We start from the raw sequence: 18,315 nt of genomic DNA, 5'->3' as shown, positions 1-18,315 counted from the left end.
GGTGGGGAAAACGAAGGTCAAGTTCCATAATGGCCCCCTAGCAGCTTTCTAAAGAACTACAGTTGAATTTGCGGCGTTCTTCTCTGTGATAGGGTAATGCTTTTTGAGTGGTTGATACAACCTGGAGCAGTGAGTAAGTGCCGTAAGTTTGAGCCCCTAGCTACTTTATTGGAACTACAAGCGCCACACCACGAATCAGCAGGATTTTTAGTATGTAGATTGCAGACTAAAGTGATCACATAATCAGATTCTAATCATGAAAATTAAATGCTCATTTGCATGAACATCGAGAAATGTTCATAGATAGCTTATAGGACTAAAAAAAACATGTCAGGGAGGTATGTCGATAGGTACCAACTATGCAGATGAATACCTTATTTGCATTAATAATGAGATAGCAATGTAATAAGACAGTAGTATATATTGGGAATCTCACACTTCTAACATCATGAAGATTAGTTAAGGTAAACGTTATGAAATATAAATCAGCTAAATTAGTGCCATATTGACACAATTTATGATGATCCATTAACTTGTTCTTCTTGCTAAGATAAGACTTTCGTACTTTGGACCTATGCATTTTTTGCTAATGAATAAACTTATATCTACAATAGAACAGGACCCCTGTAACACCAACGATTTAGATGGTCTCAAAAACAGGCATCCTTCATAATAGCCATTGTTTATTTGGCGAAGATGTGTGTTCGTGGAACTCTAGTTACGAATGCATTGTACAAGCATAGCTTTGTCTTCATGTGGGAAAGATACTCTTATGTGGGAACAATCAACCTCCACTGCTACCCAAACTGTGTCGACAAAATAAATATTTACTTTCTTGCTGTAAACGTTAACCATTAACTTTGCAAGCTAAGTTACTATTTAACTTTCTCGGACGATCTTTATTTGCACTAGTTGTGTGTACGCCGCTACTAGTTCCCTACTTCTTTTACCAAGGAGTTAATAGTACATGATCTTCTTGGTTGTACGGCTAAAGATACCAAGATGGCTGAGATTTTGGGGACGGTAACCGACTTCTTTTACAACATGTTACCAAGCGACGAAGAGGCTTTCTTGGACAAGCTTGCGTACGTTATGTTAGGGTTATCCGTACCCGTGTTCTTTATCACCGTTTTCTTCAAGGTGGCCGAGTATGGCCGCTACACCGTGAAGTCGTCCTGGGCGCTGCCTGCGCGAACGGCGTGGCTGTTCCAGGAGCTGCCCTCGTTTGCTGTTCCCGTGCTGCTCGTGCTGTTCGGCCGTGCTGTGAGAATGACGCAGCTGCCAAACCAGGTCCTGCTGGCCATGTTTGTGGCACACTACTTCCAGAGGTAGGGACCAAATAGACTTTGCAGCATTGTTTACAACCAGTTGGTACCCATTTTAGTAACAAGGCTGAAGTAACGAGGTCGTCCTCGAGGCACCTCTTTTTACGTCCCTTCCGAAAGTCGAATGTAGCCCCAACAAGGCTGCCCAAATACCTAAGATTTTCTACGTGTGCATTTTCGGTGTTTGTGTGTGTGTGTGTGCTTAGCTATTGAAGATGGTGCCATTTCAGTGGCAAAGTCGACCTTGACCTTCGTTTTTGAAACACCAATCTACATACCAAGTATTAACGCAAGTCGTCCTTAGGTACGTGAAGCTTTGGAAACACAAAAAGCACACACGAGCATACATGCACGTACACACGTAAACTTTAAGGTATAAAAAAAAACATGTTAATGTGTACACCTTAATGATATTTCTACATAATTTTCTAATTTCAGGACCTTCATCTTTTCGCTTCTGATACGCGGCGGGAAGCAGACGCCGTTCCATATCTTCCGTGACGCGTTCGTGTTCTGTACGTATAACGGATACCTGCAGGGCAGATACCTGGCCGAGTTTGCGCACTACCCCGATACTTGGCTGTCCGAACCGCGCTGCATCGTGGGTAAGTCAAACACCGTCAAAAAATCGACCTTGGCCTTAAAGCTAGTTGACTTTGAGTTGACCTTTATTCCTTGTGTAACTTACAAAATGTAGCCTGTGTTTACACAGTCTATAGCTACTTGGGGTTAATGACCCCCTTCTCGTCAACTGTTATGAAATCGCCTACCAAAATGTTAAAACCATTCAGAAGAGAAGAAATGCTCTTCACAAAAATGTGTACATGTAACGTTAGTTAACCTTTATCCGCGGGGTAACCTATTGCCGTTGTGGCTTTTTATGGGCATCAATGCAACGGACTGTGGTTTTAAATTTCAATATTTGCAAAATTTTGCACTTATTTGCAAAATACTGCAACTTGATATTCCTGAATACACTGTTTTCTTTTAAATATAACGGATATAGGTTACCCCACGGATAAAGGTGAACTGGCGTTATAGTTTCGAATCCTTCCTAGGACTGTAGCACCACTGCTCTAGTTGAGGTGCTCCTTCCCATGTATCCATGCAATACCCTTAAACTAAATACGCACCCCAACTTTTACATCAACGTTAACTTGCAGCATCTTTTCAATTTTGGAAATAAAGTTTTAGGAGTGCGTAATTTGTTCGAGAAAATATGGTATAACAACCGACTGTCCTCATCATTAGCTTGTAGCTATAGTGATGATGAACTTGTGTATAACCTCGTTGCAGGCGTCGCCATGTTCCTAGTGGGGATGGCCATCAACCTTCACGCCGACCACGTGTTGAGGAACCTCCGGAAGCCTGGAGAGACAGGCTACAAGATCCCACAAGGTAGACTGATATACTAGTACTAGGAACAAGGGTTATCTATTTATCTACATACTAAAATCATAACGACGTGTCAACCCCCAATCTTTTTTTTTCAAAATCTGAAACAAAATTGGCTCATGCAGTTAACAAAGTCGCTAGGGGGCCCAAACCTACACCAATTACTTGTCGTCCCATGCAAGAGCTACATGTTTCTACGACTCAAAAAATATGACCATGGCATGTCCAGAACACGGGATATCAAAACCGGAAGTTCTGCTGCAGTACAGAATCAAGCTGCTTTGGGGCCGAAAATCTAGTAGTCATTTTCAGGTCTCATCAAGAGTTTCGAGTTATGCTGTTCTTCTACATACATACGAACATACATACCAACGTACATACAAACGCTATGAAAATAACCTTGGCGAAAATAATAGAACATGGAGAAAGATGGTATACATGTTATCTTAGGCCCCGTTCATGATACAAAAAATGAAACGGTTCTATCGGTTAGGCCTGGAAATCCGACAGCAAACGACAGGAAACGGTATGCATTTTGCGTTCACGATGCAAACTTGCAAACCGTTTCAGTTCCTTGAAAATGCAAGGTAATGCGACCTCTGACCCCTGAGGTTGTTGTGATCTTGCCCAAACTTGTACTTTTTTGTCAGATTATTGGTCTTTGATCAAAATTGAACCAATGCCTTAGTGGAAGGGACAAACAATAGAAATGTATCTGTAGTACTTTCTTAGTACTGGTTGGATCTACTTCCCACTGCTAGGTGGCGCTGCAGTGAGAAGATACAGTCCCAAACATGACTAAGTTTGTATCCCCCCTCACCACATTTTATGACTGAAGTACTGTACCGAAAAAATTGTGAATGTTCTCGACAAAGACCAAAAGCAGTGTTTTTCCCTCCTTCATTTAATTGCAGGCGGGATGTTCAACTACGTGTCCGGTGCCAACTTCTTCGGGGAGATTGTTGAGTGGGCCGGTTTCGCCGTCGCATGTTGGTCCCTACCGGCGGCTGCCTTTGCCGTCTTCACCGCTTCAAACATCGGCCCTAGAGCGTATCGCCATCACAAGTACGTACAATGTAGAATGTACATTTGTTTGAATTCAATCTGTAGCAGAATTTTCATGTGCTGATCAATAAATTCGCTTCCTAAGGCCATGTTGATTTGATTATATTGATGATATCCTCGCGTCAATTTCCGGCCGTTTCCGAGAATAAGAAATCTTCGAAACAAAGCAGCTGTAAAAGGAGCAAATAAGTGCCGTATATAAATAAAAGATAAATATATTGGGAAACATATATCAATGTCAAAGTCAATTTTAATTGCAATGTCAAAGAAGAAGACTGAAAACAAAATGAAGAACCTATCGTTCAGTATTCAATACTGTGTTTGTCATTTGTTCAACCTTACGGCCTTCCAGACCACTTAGATCTTTATATTGAGGCAACTTTTTTTGGCCAAAGTTTTTTTTACTCGCACGCTCGCATCAGTTTTTGGATTCCCAAAGGATGTCATACATATAATCAAATTAACATGAAATAACCCTGAAAGAGGGTACACAACTAAAATTTCGGGGAATAATTCTACAGTATCACGTCTTTTATTAACATTCACCAAATTTCACATCATTATGGCCATTAGATGTCCTTTTGAAAATCAGTAGGTGGCGAGGAAAAGCAAGGATGAACTGTGATTAGAGCTGTGTAGATGGTGTTCCTCATGCCATGAAATCAACGAAGACGTTGCAAAAAGTTTGATGAAGAAAGAGTGGGTATGTAACTTTCAGCAGAGCAAGTTGACCCGCACACCCCAGGTTGCAGCTCAATTGTCCATGTTTTTTCCATTCTCTCTCTCATCTAACGTTACTGGGTGTTATTGTTATTGAGTGGGCCGACTACTCACTCTTTGCAGCCAGGGGCTGAATTGCGAGGAGCTTACAATAGGCGGGGCTAAATCGCAAGGGTCTGGAGCGAGCTGCCATTCGGCGCCACTCAGGTGACCTCAATATGACAGTAATTGCCCCAGGTGCGGCCAAGGAACTGTAGGTTTTGAACCACTCACACCGCACCATCGCACATGTGGTGGGTTCTTTAACGTGCCTGGGGTGTGGCTCTCCCCAGACACGGGACCTCCATTTAACGTCCTATCCGAGGGACGACTCATTTTCACTTGAGTAAAGTGAGGAAAGTCATGTAAAGTGCCTTTCCCAGGGGCACAAGATTGGCAGCACGGCAGGCGGATTCGATCCCGCGACCTCTCGGCGAACACAATACCACTGTGCTACGCGGCTTCAATTACGTGTCGCCTGCATGCAAAGTATTCATCACAATAACTTGAATTTAGGTGGACAGTCAGGGTTTATACTTCATAATTATGCCCGAAATTTTAGTTGTGCACCTTATTTCTGGTGGAGATAAATCTGTATTCATTTTGTAGCAGAACTTTAAACACAATGGGAAAAAAATTAACCAGACTTTTCGAGTGAACAGCACCAGCCGTTTTCATAATTCATACGTTTATTCATAAGTTCGCGTCAATATAATCAAATCAACATGGCCTTATGTGTGATAAATGGTCACAATATGACAAAGATATTTCTGTTTTTAAATTACAGTTTTTAATTGCATATATTGTTGGCACGCCAGTATCTTGAATATGTAGGTCTACAATCTACATGTACATGTAATACAAACACTCCAAATCTTGCATAAACATATTATAATTATACATAATGAGTTCTGAAAATGACCGAAATGCTCCACTGCTGTTGCATTTTCTATAAAAAAGCATATTTTTTTCTGTAAAAACAGTAGAATTTACTTTATCCTATAAAGAAAATATATTCTTATGTTTAACTATGTAAAAACCTTAATATAATAAAATAAACATTGCAAATCTATTATATACAAGTAACATGTACACTGCGTACGGTAGTGTGCATAACATAGCATCTGGAATTCTCCTTTGTTACTTAATATGCTCTTGTTTATTCTCTTACACTTCATTAAAAAGCAAAATAGGTTAATGATATCTGTCATACAATATCAGCTTTTTGTAGTAATATAAGTACATGTATATATATACACAGTTTTAAAAAAAAATTCTGCCATTTTTACCCAGGGTTGCCCAGCTTAAGTACTGTAAATGTTTTTAAGTTCGCGGGATTTAATTTCGCGGTAGCGGGAAAAAGGACTTTTCGCGATGCGGTAACACCATAGACTGCAATCTAATATCATAGTAGAAAAATGTTCGCGGTGAAGTGGTCACCGCGAAACCGCGAACATTAATCCACCGCGAACATTTCTGCATTTACAGTAATGTACACTGCTTACAGTGAGGCCCTTAGTACCTATACCTAATGACACAATACATTATACATATTTGGCAAAGACCTTGAAAAGTAACACTACCTTGGCACACTCAAAATCAAATGCCTTTGTGACTGGACCAGTGAACGAGAAGGGGTAGTGATCTTGGTGAAAATTTCAAAATAATATTTTTAAATATCAATGAACTTTTCCATTTCATAATTCAACATAATTTTCCAGTTGATAACTTATTGTTCACTTTCCATGCCTCCCTCTTCCAAGATCTGTCTCTAAGAGATGTCTTACTAGTAAATTGATCATGAGTTGGAAAAATAAAATAAAAAGAGTTAAAGGTTATATGTAGCCCTTTGGAGGCTACATGGGTAGTGAGTTGTTCATCCACTGTGTCTGATACATGCTATATTGGAATCCTTCCACTGCCTTTTACATGTACCAAAATCAAACCAACCAAAATCAGGTACCTGGATGGAGCTAAGGAAAAGTAATGTAAAGTGCCTTTCTCAAGTTAAAAACATTTGATATATATATTGTTTGAATCATAGAACCTGTAACCTCAACATCCTCAGTGCTAGCCTTAAAAAAATGTTGAACTACGTCTTCCGACAGTTTTACATGTCCTAACTTCTTCCATTTACAGGTGGTACCTGCAGAAATTTGACAACTACCCGAGAAACAGGAGGGCCGTCATCCCCTTCCTCATCTGAGGCTGTCATCGGGCATAATGCTAGTTCACCTTTATCTGTGGGGTAACCTATATCCGTGGGGTAACCTTTATCCATTGTTTTCAAACAAAAGTGGGTATCAAGTACATAGGAATGTCAACTCAACTTGATATCCTTAAATACTGTTATTAAAAACAACGGATAAAGGTTACACCACAGATAAAGGTGATATTAGCATTTTACATTTTGGAATGCTAAAGAGCTCCAATATAAGGAACTTCATTGCATGACAATTGCACATGGTACTATGTTTTGGCAACAACTATAAGTATAAGCAACAAAACTGTATCACAAAGTACGAAATAAAGGTATAGAATAAAGCTTAACATCCTAATTAATATAACAATAATGAATAACATAATTCTTTGAAATAGTGATACAATAGAGTGGGCTACAAAATGCAAGAGATTCTTCTTCACTTAAACTAAATGTTTGCTTCACAACATGTTTTTGGCAGCTGACAGAGTGTCTTTGCTACAGCTTGCTTTTATAGCCAAGCACACAAGGTAAACTCCTACGTACACTTCTGAATAAGTGTGTTGGGTTCTTTCACATATCTTATGTTCCCCTTACATGGGGTCACTACTCTCATGTACTAGTAACTTCATCACCAAAAACGACAAATAACCTAATACCATATACATTTCTATGTACATGTACATCACACTTTGTTGGTATTGTTGAGTGCTTTGCATCCAATTGCAAAAACTGTTAGATTAGTCCTAATATCTCCATGTTTCTACAACTTAAAACCAGTAGTCTGTGTAAGCACTAGTTCACCTTTATCTGTGGGGTAACCTATGTCTGTTGTTTTTTAAAACGGTGTTTAGGGACAATTTTTGCAATATATTCAGAATATTGTAGTTTGAAATCACTATCCATCGACTTGATATCCTAAAGTAGAACCCTGTTTTTTAAAACAACAGAATGATACAGGTTACCCTGCAGAAAAAGGTAAACTTTGTCTAGTACTATACAAAATACATTGTCCGTCCTTATGAGGCACAGTGCCTGAGAATAAACAATAAACACACAAACAAATGTATGACACCTATGAAAAAAGGGCTGACGAACAATTTTGTGTTGATGACTTAAGCTAAGGGCACAACCCGCCGTACGTGCAAAATACGTGCTGTCTACGTGCCAAAACGTGGGTAACCTTTTGGGATCCGTAAGTTGTAAGTACCGCCTCCGTTCAAATTCGTAGGGAATCTGACGGATTTTGGAGCATGCAGAGTTTTGCAGACACACGGTAGAACGTTACATGAAGGCAAAACTTTCGCCCCCAGTACGTGCCAGTACGGGCGACGCGCCTGCCCTGTACAGCCTGAACGTTTCCAGAAATACGTGGCGGATATGGCCTAAAAAAAAAACGTACGGACTTAGCTTTTCTTCCTAGTAACTGCACATAGATATCCCTAGCACTGAATACTTCCAAAACCAGGTAAAGTTATTTTCCCTTTATTCCTTACATCTTCCTCAGGTCCTATGTTTAACTTCTTGATGAGCTCCTTCTCTGCTCTGAGGGGGTGATATGCTCCGTACGTACAGGCGATGTCCATCTCCTCCCCATAGTAGTGACATCTCTGTGTCTCTCTCTTAGAGGGGACGTACTCATACACATCTACTGTGTCACATAGTGACAGCAACAGGTGGATACCTGGGAACAGTACATTTAGGCATGGATCAGTTGTATATTTAATAGTATTATGTTATGTTTTAGTAAGTTGAGGTACTGTGTCTCTCTCTTAGAGGGGACGTACTCGTACACATCTACAGTGTCACAGAGTGACAGCAAGAGGTGGATGCCTGGAAACAGTACAAGGCATGGATCAGTATTAGAATACTCAGGGTTAGAGCCAGCACCCCTCCTTACGTCCTTTGAATTTGAAAGTTTGATGGAATTTTGCAGCTGGGAATGGAAAAAAAATTTGCCCATTCCATCCTCTGTGATGGACAAAAATCGATATGTAAAAGATATTATCAAACTGTCTCCTTGTGTAATTTTTCACCAAATGAAAACAGATTCTGTTGAGCAGCTCAGTCTTCCAGCAAAGTTCACACCTCAAAATGCAGGAAATAGCATTTCAGAGGGTCTAGATTTTGAGATTTTCCAGGGGAGCATGTCCCCGGACCCCTGCAGGAAGGCCCGACGTTTTGCACCTTGGACACTCGATAGGATTCAAAATCGAGAGGACGGAAAATGATTTCAGGCTAGCTACAACCCTGAGGTACATTGATTCTGTATCAGTGTACCTATCATTCACTCACTCTATATAGCCGGTATTACAGTCCTTTGGTGTAACACACCAGCTTTGCAGGCATGTGGCATGGCAGCAGGTGGTTATATTACACTAAACAGCCTGTCACACCTAACCTTCAGTTAGCACATCTATCTTGAGTATTTTTTCTAAAACTATCCAGCGAAGATGCCCCTACTTTGGCTTGGTGATATCAAATCCAACTCCACAATAATTATAGTTCTACTACATGTAGGAAATAAAAATTTTAAACACATCAATCCTAGGTTGGTAAACTCTGGTACTTTAAGGTATGACTATTCCTTGTTCTTTTTTAGATTGTTACAGTATTAGATACATATCAGTCAGTACGTCTACCAATTTATTTTTCATTTCGTACATCGTGCAAAATTTGGACATTACTATTCTTTAAACCCTCTTTTGCATATTATCAAGTGTTGTGTAGTACTTCCCTAATGATACAGAAAAGATAACTTGATTGTATGGATAAAAGTCTTAACAAATCATCAGTTTATCAAAGACACACCAGCTTATACTTAAGTCAGTACCTACCCATGAAGCCAGAGGATGGTACGTTCCTGACGATCTTTTCTCTCGTGTTTCGGTGTAGAACTTCCCACAGTTCCCACAGATAGCGAGGGTCCATGATGTACAGGTGTTCCCGAGGGGAGGCACGTCTACGCTTTTCGTACGCGGGAAACAGGTTGAAATCTGGCTTCTTATACCACTGTAAAACACACAGACAAAATTTCACTTACCTGAATTTATCTTATACGTCATATTTGTATCACAAAATTCTGCTGAAGTTGTTAACAACATGTTAACACTTTAAACCTTGTTGTACAAACATGTATTTCTACTGTTATAGTTGGTTGAACAAATACTACACCTTGTATAGTACACAAATCATCTTTTTATGTCAAATGATATCGCAAAAATCTAAGACAAGAAAGCCATATCCATCTGTATGTTGTACATAAAAGTATGACAAGCTATGTCGATGAAGATTATACATCCAGGTAATAAGAATTATGCCAAAAAGCAGTTACTCAAGCAACTGGATATGATTTTGGAAACGGTCAAAACTTGCTTGTGTGTGTTACTGCTTTTTGGCATATGATAAGCTACATTGTATATATCATACATAATGATAGCTATCATGCTTTCATGATCATTATACAATTGTGCAATAGTGTACATGGACCCTGTGCTTTGTTACCAGTGACTTTATAACATGCACAATAGACTCAAAGTGGTGACCAATTTATTGCTGAGCCACAAGCTAGCCACACGCTTAGTGAAGCTAAGGGCATAACCCGCCATGCTTGCAAATACATGCTGTCTACTTGCCAAAACGTGGGCAATCTTTTGGGATCCGCAAGTGGTAAGTACCGCCTCAGTACGAACTCGTAGGGAATCTGACGGATTTTGGAGCATGCAGACACACCATAGAACTTAACGTGCAGACAAAACTTTGTGTGCCATCGGGCTGCGGATTGGCCCCCCGTACGTGCCAGTACGGGCGACGCGCCTGCCCTGTAGCCTGAACGTTCTCAGAAATATGTGGCGGATGTGGCCTCCTAAAAAATGGACAAATTGCATGTACGGCGGGTTGTGCCCCTAGGTTAATGAATAGCTTGAAGAAAACCGAGGGTACTAACCTCCGCCATGGTACCACCATACGACATGGGGTCCCACAGTACCATGGTGACATTACGGTACCGGGGGTCGGTGAACCAGTGGTACTTGGACTGCTTCACGACGACCTGTGAGTTCATGAGACGCAGGGTGGTCTTACTACCCACATCAGACTGGTAACGTTTCGTAGGGGCACTGTTGTACCTCAAAACTGCATCGTGGGAATCTAAGACATAAAACAGTTAAGGCCACACCAATTTAATTTCTTGGTTCACAGATTTTTTCATAAAAAATATGGAGCGAGAGGGCGAAATAAAAATAAAAATTGTAAAATGGTTGGGGTAAAGGTAATGGCTAATCCAAAACATAAAGAAAAAAAGTTTTCAGCTTGAAAAAAGTACAAAAACACTATATTTTACTACAGCACCTGTACCCACACTTTAAGGAGCTTATAACATAAAGGCCAATTTGCTACACCAGAAAGTTGGTGAATGGTTTCATTAATGGTGAAAATTTGCTGAGTAGTAATTTTTTTTTTTTCCAAAAAATAGGAGCGAGCGAATCCGTGAACCAAGAAATTAAATTGGTGTGGCCTAATAATATATATAATAGATAAAGCAGATATCACCAATGGAGGTGTATGTAGTACAAAGCGACAAACACATCAAATTTCCATTTACCTAGAAGGGAAATGACTGAAACACACTGAAACCTTTAAATACTTTTGAGTGCTATATGCTCACAATCAAATGACTCAGAGTCGGATATAGAGATCACCAATAGAATTAGCAAGTTGAGTAGCACTATTGGTTTATTGTTTATTCTACTCAGTATTATAGTATTATTCTCTATTATTCTACTCAAAGACAAGAATGTCCCTGTTATATGTAGTGTTAAGTTATCCTTTATAACACAATACTTAGACCAATCCTTACATACATGACCATGAGGCCTGAGCTTTGAACTCTAGACCAAGAAAGTGAATGCCTACAAAATGTGAGAAATCAGAATCATAAAAGGAGTAAAGCAAATGGATAAAAGACATTAGAATTTGAGGCAATTTTGATTTTGACTCTACTGGTACCGGTATTATTGGTACATCGTACTGGTACACTGCTCTAGCAGCAGCCATTTACACTAGGGCAACAAAGAGGAATAAATCTACGAGCAGGAAGCTTTGACTATCATATGAAGTGTAAACACTACGTCCTTACCTATGTCCTTTCCTAGCCGTGAGCCCAGCATTGCTCCTGAGCTCATGACAGCTGCGCAGGTGCGAAAACCACCTGCGTACAGCTGTAGAAGCCCCGGCCTGGCCTGGATGTCCCCGTACCCCAGCTGTCTCCACGGAGGCTCGTCTGTCGGAAGCGTGCGGAAGCTGGCCGAAGACTGGAGACTACAGAGGAGTCGTCTGGCTTCACTACTGAGGGACTGGGAAAATATAGACAGTTGTCAGCATGACGTTATCGGTAATGCAGGGCTCGAAATACTGGGTGCATGTGCACCCAGGTGCACCCAAAATTGGAGCTGTGCACCCAATTATTTTCTGTGGGTGCACAGGGTGCACCCAAATATTATCTTGAGTTTATGTATGTAAAGATATCAAAGAATACTAGTATTCATCATATTCATGACATTTGGGTGTTAGAAAGATAATAAAAATGTCTGTCATGGTACTCGTTCAAGAATTCGATAGCATGTAACTAAGATTTTCTGACATTCTACTTAAATTTAAGTGGTGAACCCAAAAGTTTTTGGGTGCACCCAATTCTTTAAGCTGGGTGCACCAGTGCACCTAATCCCAAAAATGAATTTCGAGCCCTGGTAATGGTAAGGTGTTTGGTCAAGACCATAGAGGACCTGGGTTTAAATCTCCTGACAAACAAGCCCTCATGACTTTGATTGTACCCCTGGGAAAAGCACTTGATTTTTTTTGTACAACTTTCCTCACTTCACTCACAGGTGAAAACAAGTACCCTTCTGTGGTTTAGGGATGCCCTAATGGCGTTAAGTCGAAAACCCAGTCTCAGGTTCTGGGTTTGAATCCACTCAGATTATGCTACCAATCTTGTTGTGCCCAGGAAAAAGGCAATTTTCTTCCCTTTACTCAGGTACAAATGAGTACCTCGGTTAGGGCCGTCCCTTGGGTAGGACATTAAATGGAAATCCCGTGCTTGAGGACAGCCACACCTCGAACATGTTATGGAACACGAACACATCACGCAGTTAAAGAAAAGCATAGGAGTTAGGGGTGGGTACCGGTACAGAAAATTCAGGTCCAGAGGATCAGGTTCAGGTCCAGACCTAAACCTAGACCTGATTCATTATATAAATCTTGTGAATGGACGATACTCAAAACAATGGTCCATTTTGCTACAGAGAAATATGTTTTGTGTAGTATTTGACTCCCAATGGTGTTTTAAAATCCTACAAGGCAAACTGCCTCTGTACGATTAACTATAAAAGTTGGTAAAAATGACTATACATGTAGACCCTACTCTACTTCACTCTTTTTATTTGCCTACACTCAGGTAACCCCGAAAACATGTGAATGCCTGGCCATATAATTTGTTCATTTTCCAATTGGTCCAGCATCCGGTCCATCAGATTTGTTACAGGTCCGTTTTTTCTGGACCGGTCCAATGAGAAAACCCGGTTTTGTACCGGACCCCATACCCGTACCCACCCCTACTAGGAGTCCATCTCAGAGTGAGTGGATCAAATAGATTGGTCCGATTTGCAGCATGTACTCTTCAATACAAACCTTGTGTGTAAAAATGCCATGAGGTTAAGTTTACTAGGTAACTTAAGCAATCAAACAAACAAAAACAACTGGTTGGAATACCTACTGGTTCATCTGTTGTCTTCCTATCTGTTGTTGTTGTTGTTGTTTTTGTTGATGTTGTTGCTGTTGTTCGGTTATCTCTGAAGTCATCTGAATGTATTCCTCGATGTTTAGCATACGCCGGTATCCATTTTGCCCTGGCCTTCGTTCCGACCATCTCGACGTAGAAGATATGTCGTGTTACGTACAAGCAGAATACGGCAGTGACCGTAACCATGGTGATAAGGACAAACACCCATTTTGTCGTCATCCTAGCATCAGGGAAAACAAAACAATGTCAATGTTGAGTAGTAAGATAGTTCAGGGCTTGAAATACTTTTTTCTGCATACTTAGTACCTGTACTGGTGCAACATAGAGAATTACCTACACCAGACAAATTTTACCTGCACAACTCTGAATTTAAGGAAGTATGGATCATACTAAAATTGTTCTTGAACCAATGCTATTTTTTTTCTTTTATAAGTATAGGTGGTAATAGTCAATGCAGCTAATAACAATCCACATACACCTACATCATAGTAAATTATATATAAAACCCAGTACAACTACAATGGATCAGTGCAGGTTAGGTGCAGACACCAGAAATACCTGCACAGCTCCATTTTTACCTCCACTTACCTGCATATGCAGGTGGTATTTCGAGGCCTGTAGTTGGAATGACCCAATACGAGAAGCGAGGGATATAGCAGTGCTAGAAATACACACTTGCACACTTGCAAACGCAACCTCATTTTGTGTTACTGAGCTTAGACGAGAGCCAACCTAATTCTAAAGCCAGGTAGTGAAGAATGCAACCTGAAATTTGATGCAATTGGAACACCGCTTTTCACGGTGGGAGAAATAAATACAAAAGCTTATGTACATAGGTGGGAGTAAGTGTGGTTCAAGCGTGACTGACTTATTTGCCTAACGGTTGGTAAGCTGGCGGGTTCAGGGTCGAATCCGAGTAGCCAGGGTATTGTTTCCAGATATATTCCAGGAGTTTTCATCAGCAAAATGACAAAAGCTCCTTGCCATAATTTACAAATGTAGCCTCCTTGCTATAATTGATATTCATAATGTGTTTCATAAAAAAAAATCCTTGGTTAAGGTAAATTAAACAACTTTAACATTATATGACATATAAACAACAAAAAATTGTAACAATAACTTGGGTCCCAAACAATAAGAGGGATGGAAAAATTGAAAAGCTTGAGACAGATTTGAATGGACCCCTTCTCCGGCGTGCTGGGTTCTTTAACGTAACATCTGCTTGGAGATAATGATTCAGAACAAATTTTCAAGCAAGGTGCCCATTTTTTTTCACGTAAAAAAATGGTTCTATTCAATACCTTTCACTGGCGACGTGGCGAAGGCAGTCCTACTGACATCACACACTGGCCACGTCTGCAAAATGCGTCACATATTGTGAGGAGGATTGTGAACTTTTATGGACATAATCTTAGCCGCAAAACACAGCTTGCACGGATAGACATTGTCGCAATGGAATCTACCATTCTTATTATAGGAAGCTTTCCTAAAAGTACTTAACGAAACATTATATAGTTTAGTTGCTGAAATTGTAGGTAGTAAACTTTAGAATCAATATCAAATATGTTTATAATAATAAAAATCAGAGACAAAACTTTACAGTTATATCATTCTTTTGCATTTTTTTCTTTTACCACCCCGTGGACAAATGGAAACTTCGGGGTCAAGGATAAAGAGGGGTCAAGTGATAGTCTTGATCCCAGAACAGCTAGAGTTAATAAACCGAAGTTTAGTCTTGTAAAAGATTTTCAAGTTCATTAAATATTTGCTTATTCATGTTTTAGTGATGCAAATGGCGTTGTTAGAATCAGTTAATGACAAACATGTCTATAAATCTCTGTATTCTTATTTTATGGACACAGCACCCTGAGTACGAGATTCCAAGATGGCTGCCGTTGGTCCAGAATTGTTTGTCCGAATCGCCGGTGTTTCTGGGGCTCTAGCCGTGGCGTTAGGCGCTTACGGAGCTCACGGTAGGTACAAGATATAGCTGGGATACGGGTTATACGAGATAAAGTAGAACTGGCGGATTTCATTGTCGAATAAAGGCGGGAACTCGTCCGAAATGCCCGCCCTCTGGGACCCGACAGCCCCCCTCCCCTCAGAACCGAAACCACGACAGAAACCAACCGTAAGACCCAGGGATGAGAGAAGATCTGGGAGAAGAAACAAACAAAAAGATGTACAAGGCATTCTCAAAGTATATAGAAGACACAGGGAGATTTGCCGGGGAGGACTAATAGGTCACCAACTTACATGAATGTGCAAAGCACCAGAGTTCAAGCACCAAGAAGCAACAACCACATGAGAAGCACCTAGATGGAAATAGTACCTGGAGCTCACGTCTAGCGAAGAAATAGACGTTAAGCAGGGACAACAACAACAACAACAACAAGACCCCCAAAGTCTCATTGATGGAAAGGTTAACATGGGTCAAATTTATTGAGAAGAGTAGATATGCAGCTTGTTACTCTTAAGTACAAACCTTGTGCAACGCTAGCAAAAAGTATACAAAACAGGGTAGTGCACAGACACCCATTCCCACGCATGTCCAAACATTCTCACGCATTTAACTTAAATTTTAAGTTTTAACCAGGTGAAACACCACAGAAGTCATAACGGTATATTTGTTGGAAAGATGTGTTCCCTACATATATAAACCAAACATTTTGTAGGTAATGGGCTTAACAATTTCTTTTCGTTTGTTAAAAAGAATAAAGAAATATACTTTATAGTGAAATTATACTTAAAATCTCACACATAGAAAAAAAGAAATGACGTCTGCAAAAATAAAATTTCAAGTGATGCCCACATTTTGAAGTAATACCCAAAATGTCTCTATAACCTCCAGCTCTTGGTTACTACTAGTATACTGCCTACAAAGAGTACAATGTATATATAAACTGATGCACACAGATGCTCTACATGTTAGATTGACTATTTTACTCACTGTTTTCCAGCATTCCGGGGTGATGTTGGGGAGAAAAAAGTGAGTACTTATTTGATTGTATCTACTAAGTCTTGTTTCTGTCAATGTCTAGCTGTACATAGTTTATACGAATGCCATTGTACTTCTGTTGTATTGCTATTACCCCCCTCACATTAGGCGAAAATCGATCGGACTACGAGTCTGCGAGCTCTAAATTACGAGGAGGCATGACCCTGCTGCCGACGAAGAAATGGCAGAGTTCCCCCCTTCCCGTCAGGGTCATGCCTCCTTGTAATTTGGAGCTCACAGACTCGTCGTCCGATCGATTTCCGCCTAATGTGAGGGGGGTATAATGATTACTATTACCTGGATTCAAGCTGGATCATCTAAACCTTCATCAGATTCTGATGTATTTTTGTGTTCTCTTCTAGACGTTTGACACAGGGAACAGATACCACCTCCTGCACAGCCTGGCTCTGTTGGCAGTCCCTCTCACTCGCAGGCCACTACTGGTCAGTTACTAGTACATGTGCAGTGACTGTCAAACATGTCCCGTTGTCTAACATATCATGTTTGATATTAGCTGTTAAGCCAATCAGAGCTTAGGTTAGATCAAAGCTGTTCAGCAAATTCTCTTTATTTTTTTAATCTTACTTTCACACAATACTATAGGGAAAGTGTAATGGTAATTAGTAGTCATTTTAATGACCAGGTCCAAAAAACAAGTTTATTAATCCATTAGTTGACATACAAACTTTACTCAGCTAATCCTGGACATAGGACATGTAAAAATATGAACATAACTATATATATAATATGAACATAACACATGCAAGTACTTGTTTGTACAGTTATTAGGGCAAGCATAATAGTATGCATATGGTACTACATGACTGTATAATTATGTTAATGACCTGGTCCTAAGAACAAGTACATGTGTAGATGTATTTTTTTTCTACTAAGCCATTATAAGTTTGAGCCTGATGGTAATATTATATCATTGTGAGTGTGTAGCTTGACAAAAAGGCTACAGGAAAACATTCTGCATTTTCATGAAAATATGCCTTTCTGTTTTTTTTATAAAATCTTTTCTTTTCCCTCCAGGTTGGCTCCCTGTTGGCGTCCGGTACTCTCCTGTTCAGTGGAGGCTGTTATCTCAGCTCACTGTTGGAGATGCGCTCCGCTGCCAAGATAACCCCCATTGGTGGCATGCTGCTCATCGCCGGCTGGCTCTGTATTGCTCTGTAAAGTTTTTTTTTCCATCCCACTCATTGCTTGAGAGCCCATATTGTTGATTTTCGTTGTTAAATCTGCCATTGTAAGCTTACAAATTGTATTTTGGTCAATTTCATGTCATAAAATTTGAATTTTTCAAAAATGTGTCCATCCCAATAAGCAACTTTTCATCCCAGTATAAGTCCTGGAAGAGAATATCAGAAGAATACTTAAAAATTATCAATGACCCACAGAAATGCTGTAGACAGTTGAACTGGGATTCATTGAGATGCAAATAAAAATGATACCAACACAGCCATCAACACATGCCTGCTTAATTGATGTGCATGTAGATTATTTTAATTAAGTGATGACAACACTCTATACAGTTACCACTATCAAAGTTACATGTAGGCCATGTTGATTTGATTATATGGATGACATCCTCTGGGAACTCCAAAACTGATGCGAGCGAGCGAATAAAAAAAAAGTTTGGCCAAAAACAAAAGTTGCCTTCAGTATGAAATCAAAGTGACCAGGAATGTTGAACATAGGACTAAAGACACATAGTATGGTATACCAACAGTTAGGGGTAGGGGCCAGTAAATCGTAAGGGTGCAAAACAATT

General features: G+C 40.0%; 3 protein-coding genes across 6 annotated transcripts; 2 read left to right on the top strand and 1 right to left on the bottom strand.

The window, feature by feature from the left end:
- Positions 1–903: 903 nt before the first annotated feature.
- On the top strand, positions 904–8,095 carry LOC118428143 (3-oxo-5-alpha-steroid 4-dehydrogenase 1-like). Its single transcript, XM_035838129.1, has 5 exons — positions 904–1,328; positions 1,764–1,930; positions 2,622–2,723; positions 3,635–3,785; positions 6,684–8,095. Exons 1-5 carry the CDS (start codon positions 1,003–1,005, stop codon positions 6,748–6,750), a joined length of 813 nt encoding a protein of 270 aa, XP_035694022.1. The 5' UTR covers positions 904–1,002; the 3' UTR covers positions 6,751–8,095.
- Positions 8,096–8,155: 60 nt separating this feature from the next.
- LOC118428124 (beta-galactoside alpha-2,6-sialyltransferase 2-like) lies at positions 8,156–15,028 on the bottom strand. Of its 2 annotated transcripts, none has more exons than XM_035838105.1 (6): positions 14,845–15,028; positions 13,517–13,763; positions 11,882–12,098; positions 10,691–10,893; positions 9,582–9,756; positions 8,156–8,428 (listed from the first exon to the last, which is right to left on the bottom strand). In XM_035838105.1, the coding sequence occupies exons 2-6, from the start codon at positions 13,760–13,762 to the stop codon at positions 8,187–8,189; spliced, it is 1,083 nt and encodes a 360-aa protein (XP_035693998.1). In that variant the 5' UTR covers position 13,763; positions 14,845–15,028; the 3' UTR covers positions 8,156–8,186. The 2 variants fall into 2 exon arrangements, with proteins under 2 accessions (XP_035693998.1, XP_035693997.1); XM_035838104.1 differs by lacking the exon at positions 14,845–15,028 and adding an exon at positions 14,132–14,283.
- Positions 15,029–15,196: 168 nt separating this feature from the next.
- Positions 15,197–18,010, top strand: LOC118428125 (transmembrane protein 256 homolog). 3 transcript variants are annotated; one of them, XM_035838106.1, is made up of 5 exons: positions 15,197–15,270; positions 15,406–15,516; positions 16,504–16,532; positions 16,904–16,984; positions 17,577–18,010. In XM_035838106.1, the coding sequence occupies exons 2-5, from the start codon at positions 15,429–15,431 to the stop codon at positions 17,718–17,720; spliced, it is 342 nt and encodes a 113-aa protein (XP_035693999.1). In that variant the 5' UTR covers positions 15,197–15,270; positions 15,406–15,428; the 3' UTR covers positions 17,721–18,010. The 3 variants fall into 3 exon arrangements, with proteins under 3 accessions (XP_035693999.1, XP_035694001.1, XP_035694000.1); XM_035838108.1 differs by having other exon boundaries at positions 15,236–15,256; XM_035838107.1 differs by having other exon boundaries at positions 15,239–15,291.
- Positions 18,011–18,315: the final 305 nt, after the last annotated feature.

This window comes from Branchiostoma floridae, chromosome 12 (genome assembly GCF_000003815.2).
Source record: "Branchiostoma floridae strain S238N-H82 chromosome 12, Bfl_VNyyK, whole genome shotgun sequence".
NCBI classification, from domain to species: Eukaryota; Metazoa; Chordata; class Leptocardii; order Amphioxiformes; family Branchiostomatidae; genus Branchiostoma; species Branchiostoma floridae.
This window is presented reverse-complemented; position numbering and strand designations above follow the sequence as displayed.

Coding starts and splice junctions, on each gene's coding strand:
- LOC118428124 (XM_035838104.1), bottom strand. CDS start 14,244: ATGAGGTTGCGTTTGCAAGTGTGCAAGTGTGTATTTCTAGCACTGCTA. Junction 13,764..14,131: donor AATACCACCTGCATATGCAG/GTAAGTGGAGGT, acceptor CCCTGATGCTAG/GATGACGACAAAATGGGTGT. Junction 10,894..11,881: donor ACGGCTAGGAAAGGACATAG/GTAAGGACGTAG, acceptor TTTATGTCTTAG/ATTCCCACGATGCAGTTTTG.
- LOC118428143 (XM_035838129.1), top strand. CDS start 1,003: ATGGCTGAGATTTTGGGGACGGTAACCGACTTCTTTTACAACATGTTA. Junction 1,329..1,763: donor GTGGCACACTACTTCCAGAG/GTAGGGACCAAA, acceptor TTCTAATTTCAG/GACCTTCATCTTTTCGCTTC. Junction 2,724..3,634: donor AGGCTACAAGATCCCACAAG/GTAGACTGATAT, acceptor ATTTAATTGCAG/GCGGGATGTTCAACTACGTG.
- LOC118428125 (XM_035838106.1), top strand. CDS start 15,429: ATGGCTGCCGTTGGTCCAGAATTGTTTGTCCGAATCGCCGGTGTTTCT. Junction 16,533..16,903: donor GTGATGTTGGGGAGAAAAAA/GTGAGTACTTAT, acceptor GTTCTCTTCTAG/ACGTTTGACACAGGGAACAG. Junction 16,985..17,576: donor TCACTCGCAGGCCACTACTG/GTCAGTTACTAG, acceptor TTTTCCCTCCAG/GTTGGCTCCCTGTTGGCGTC.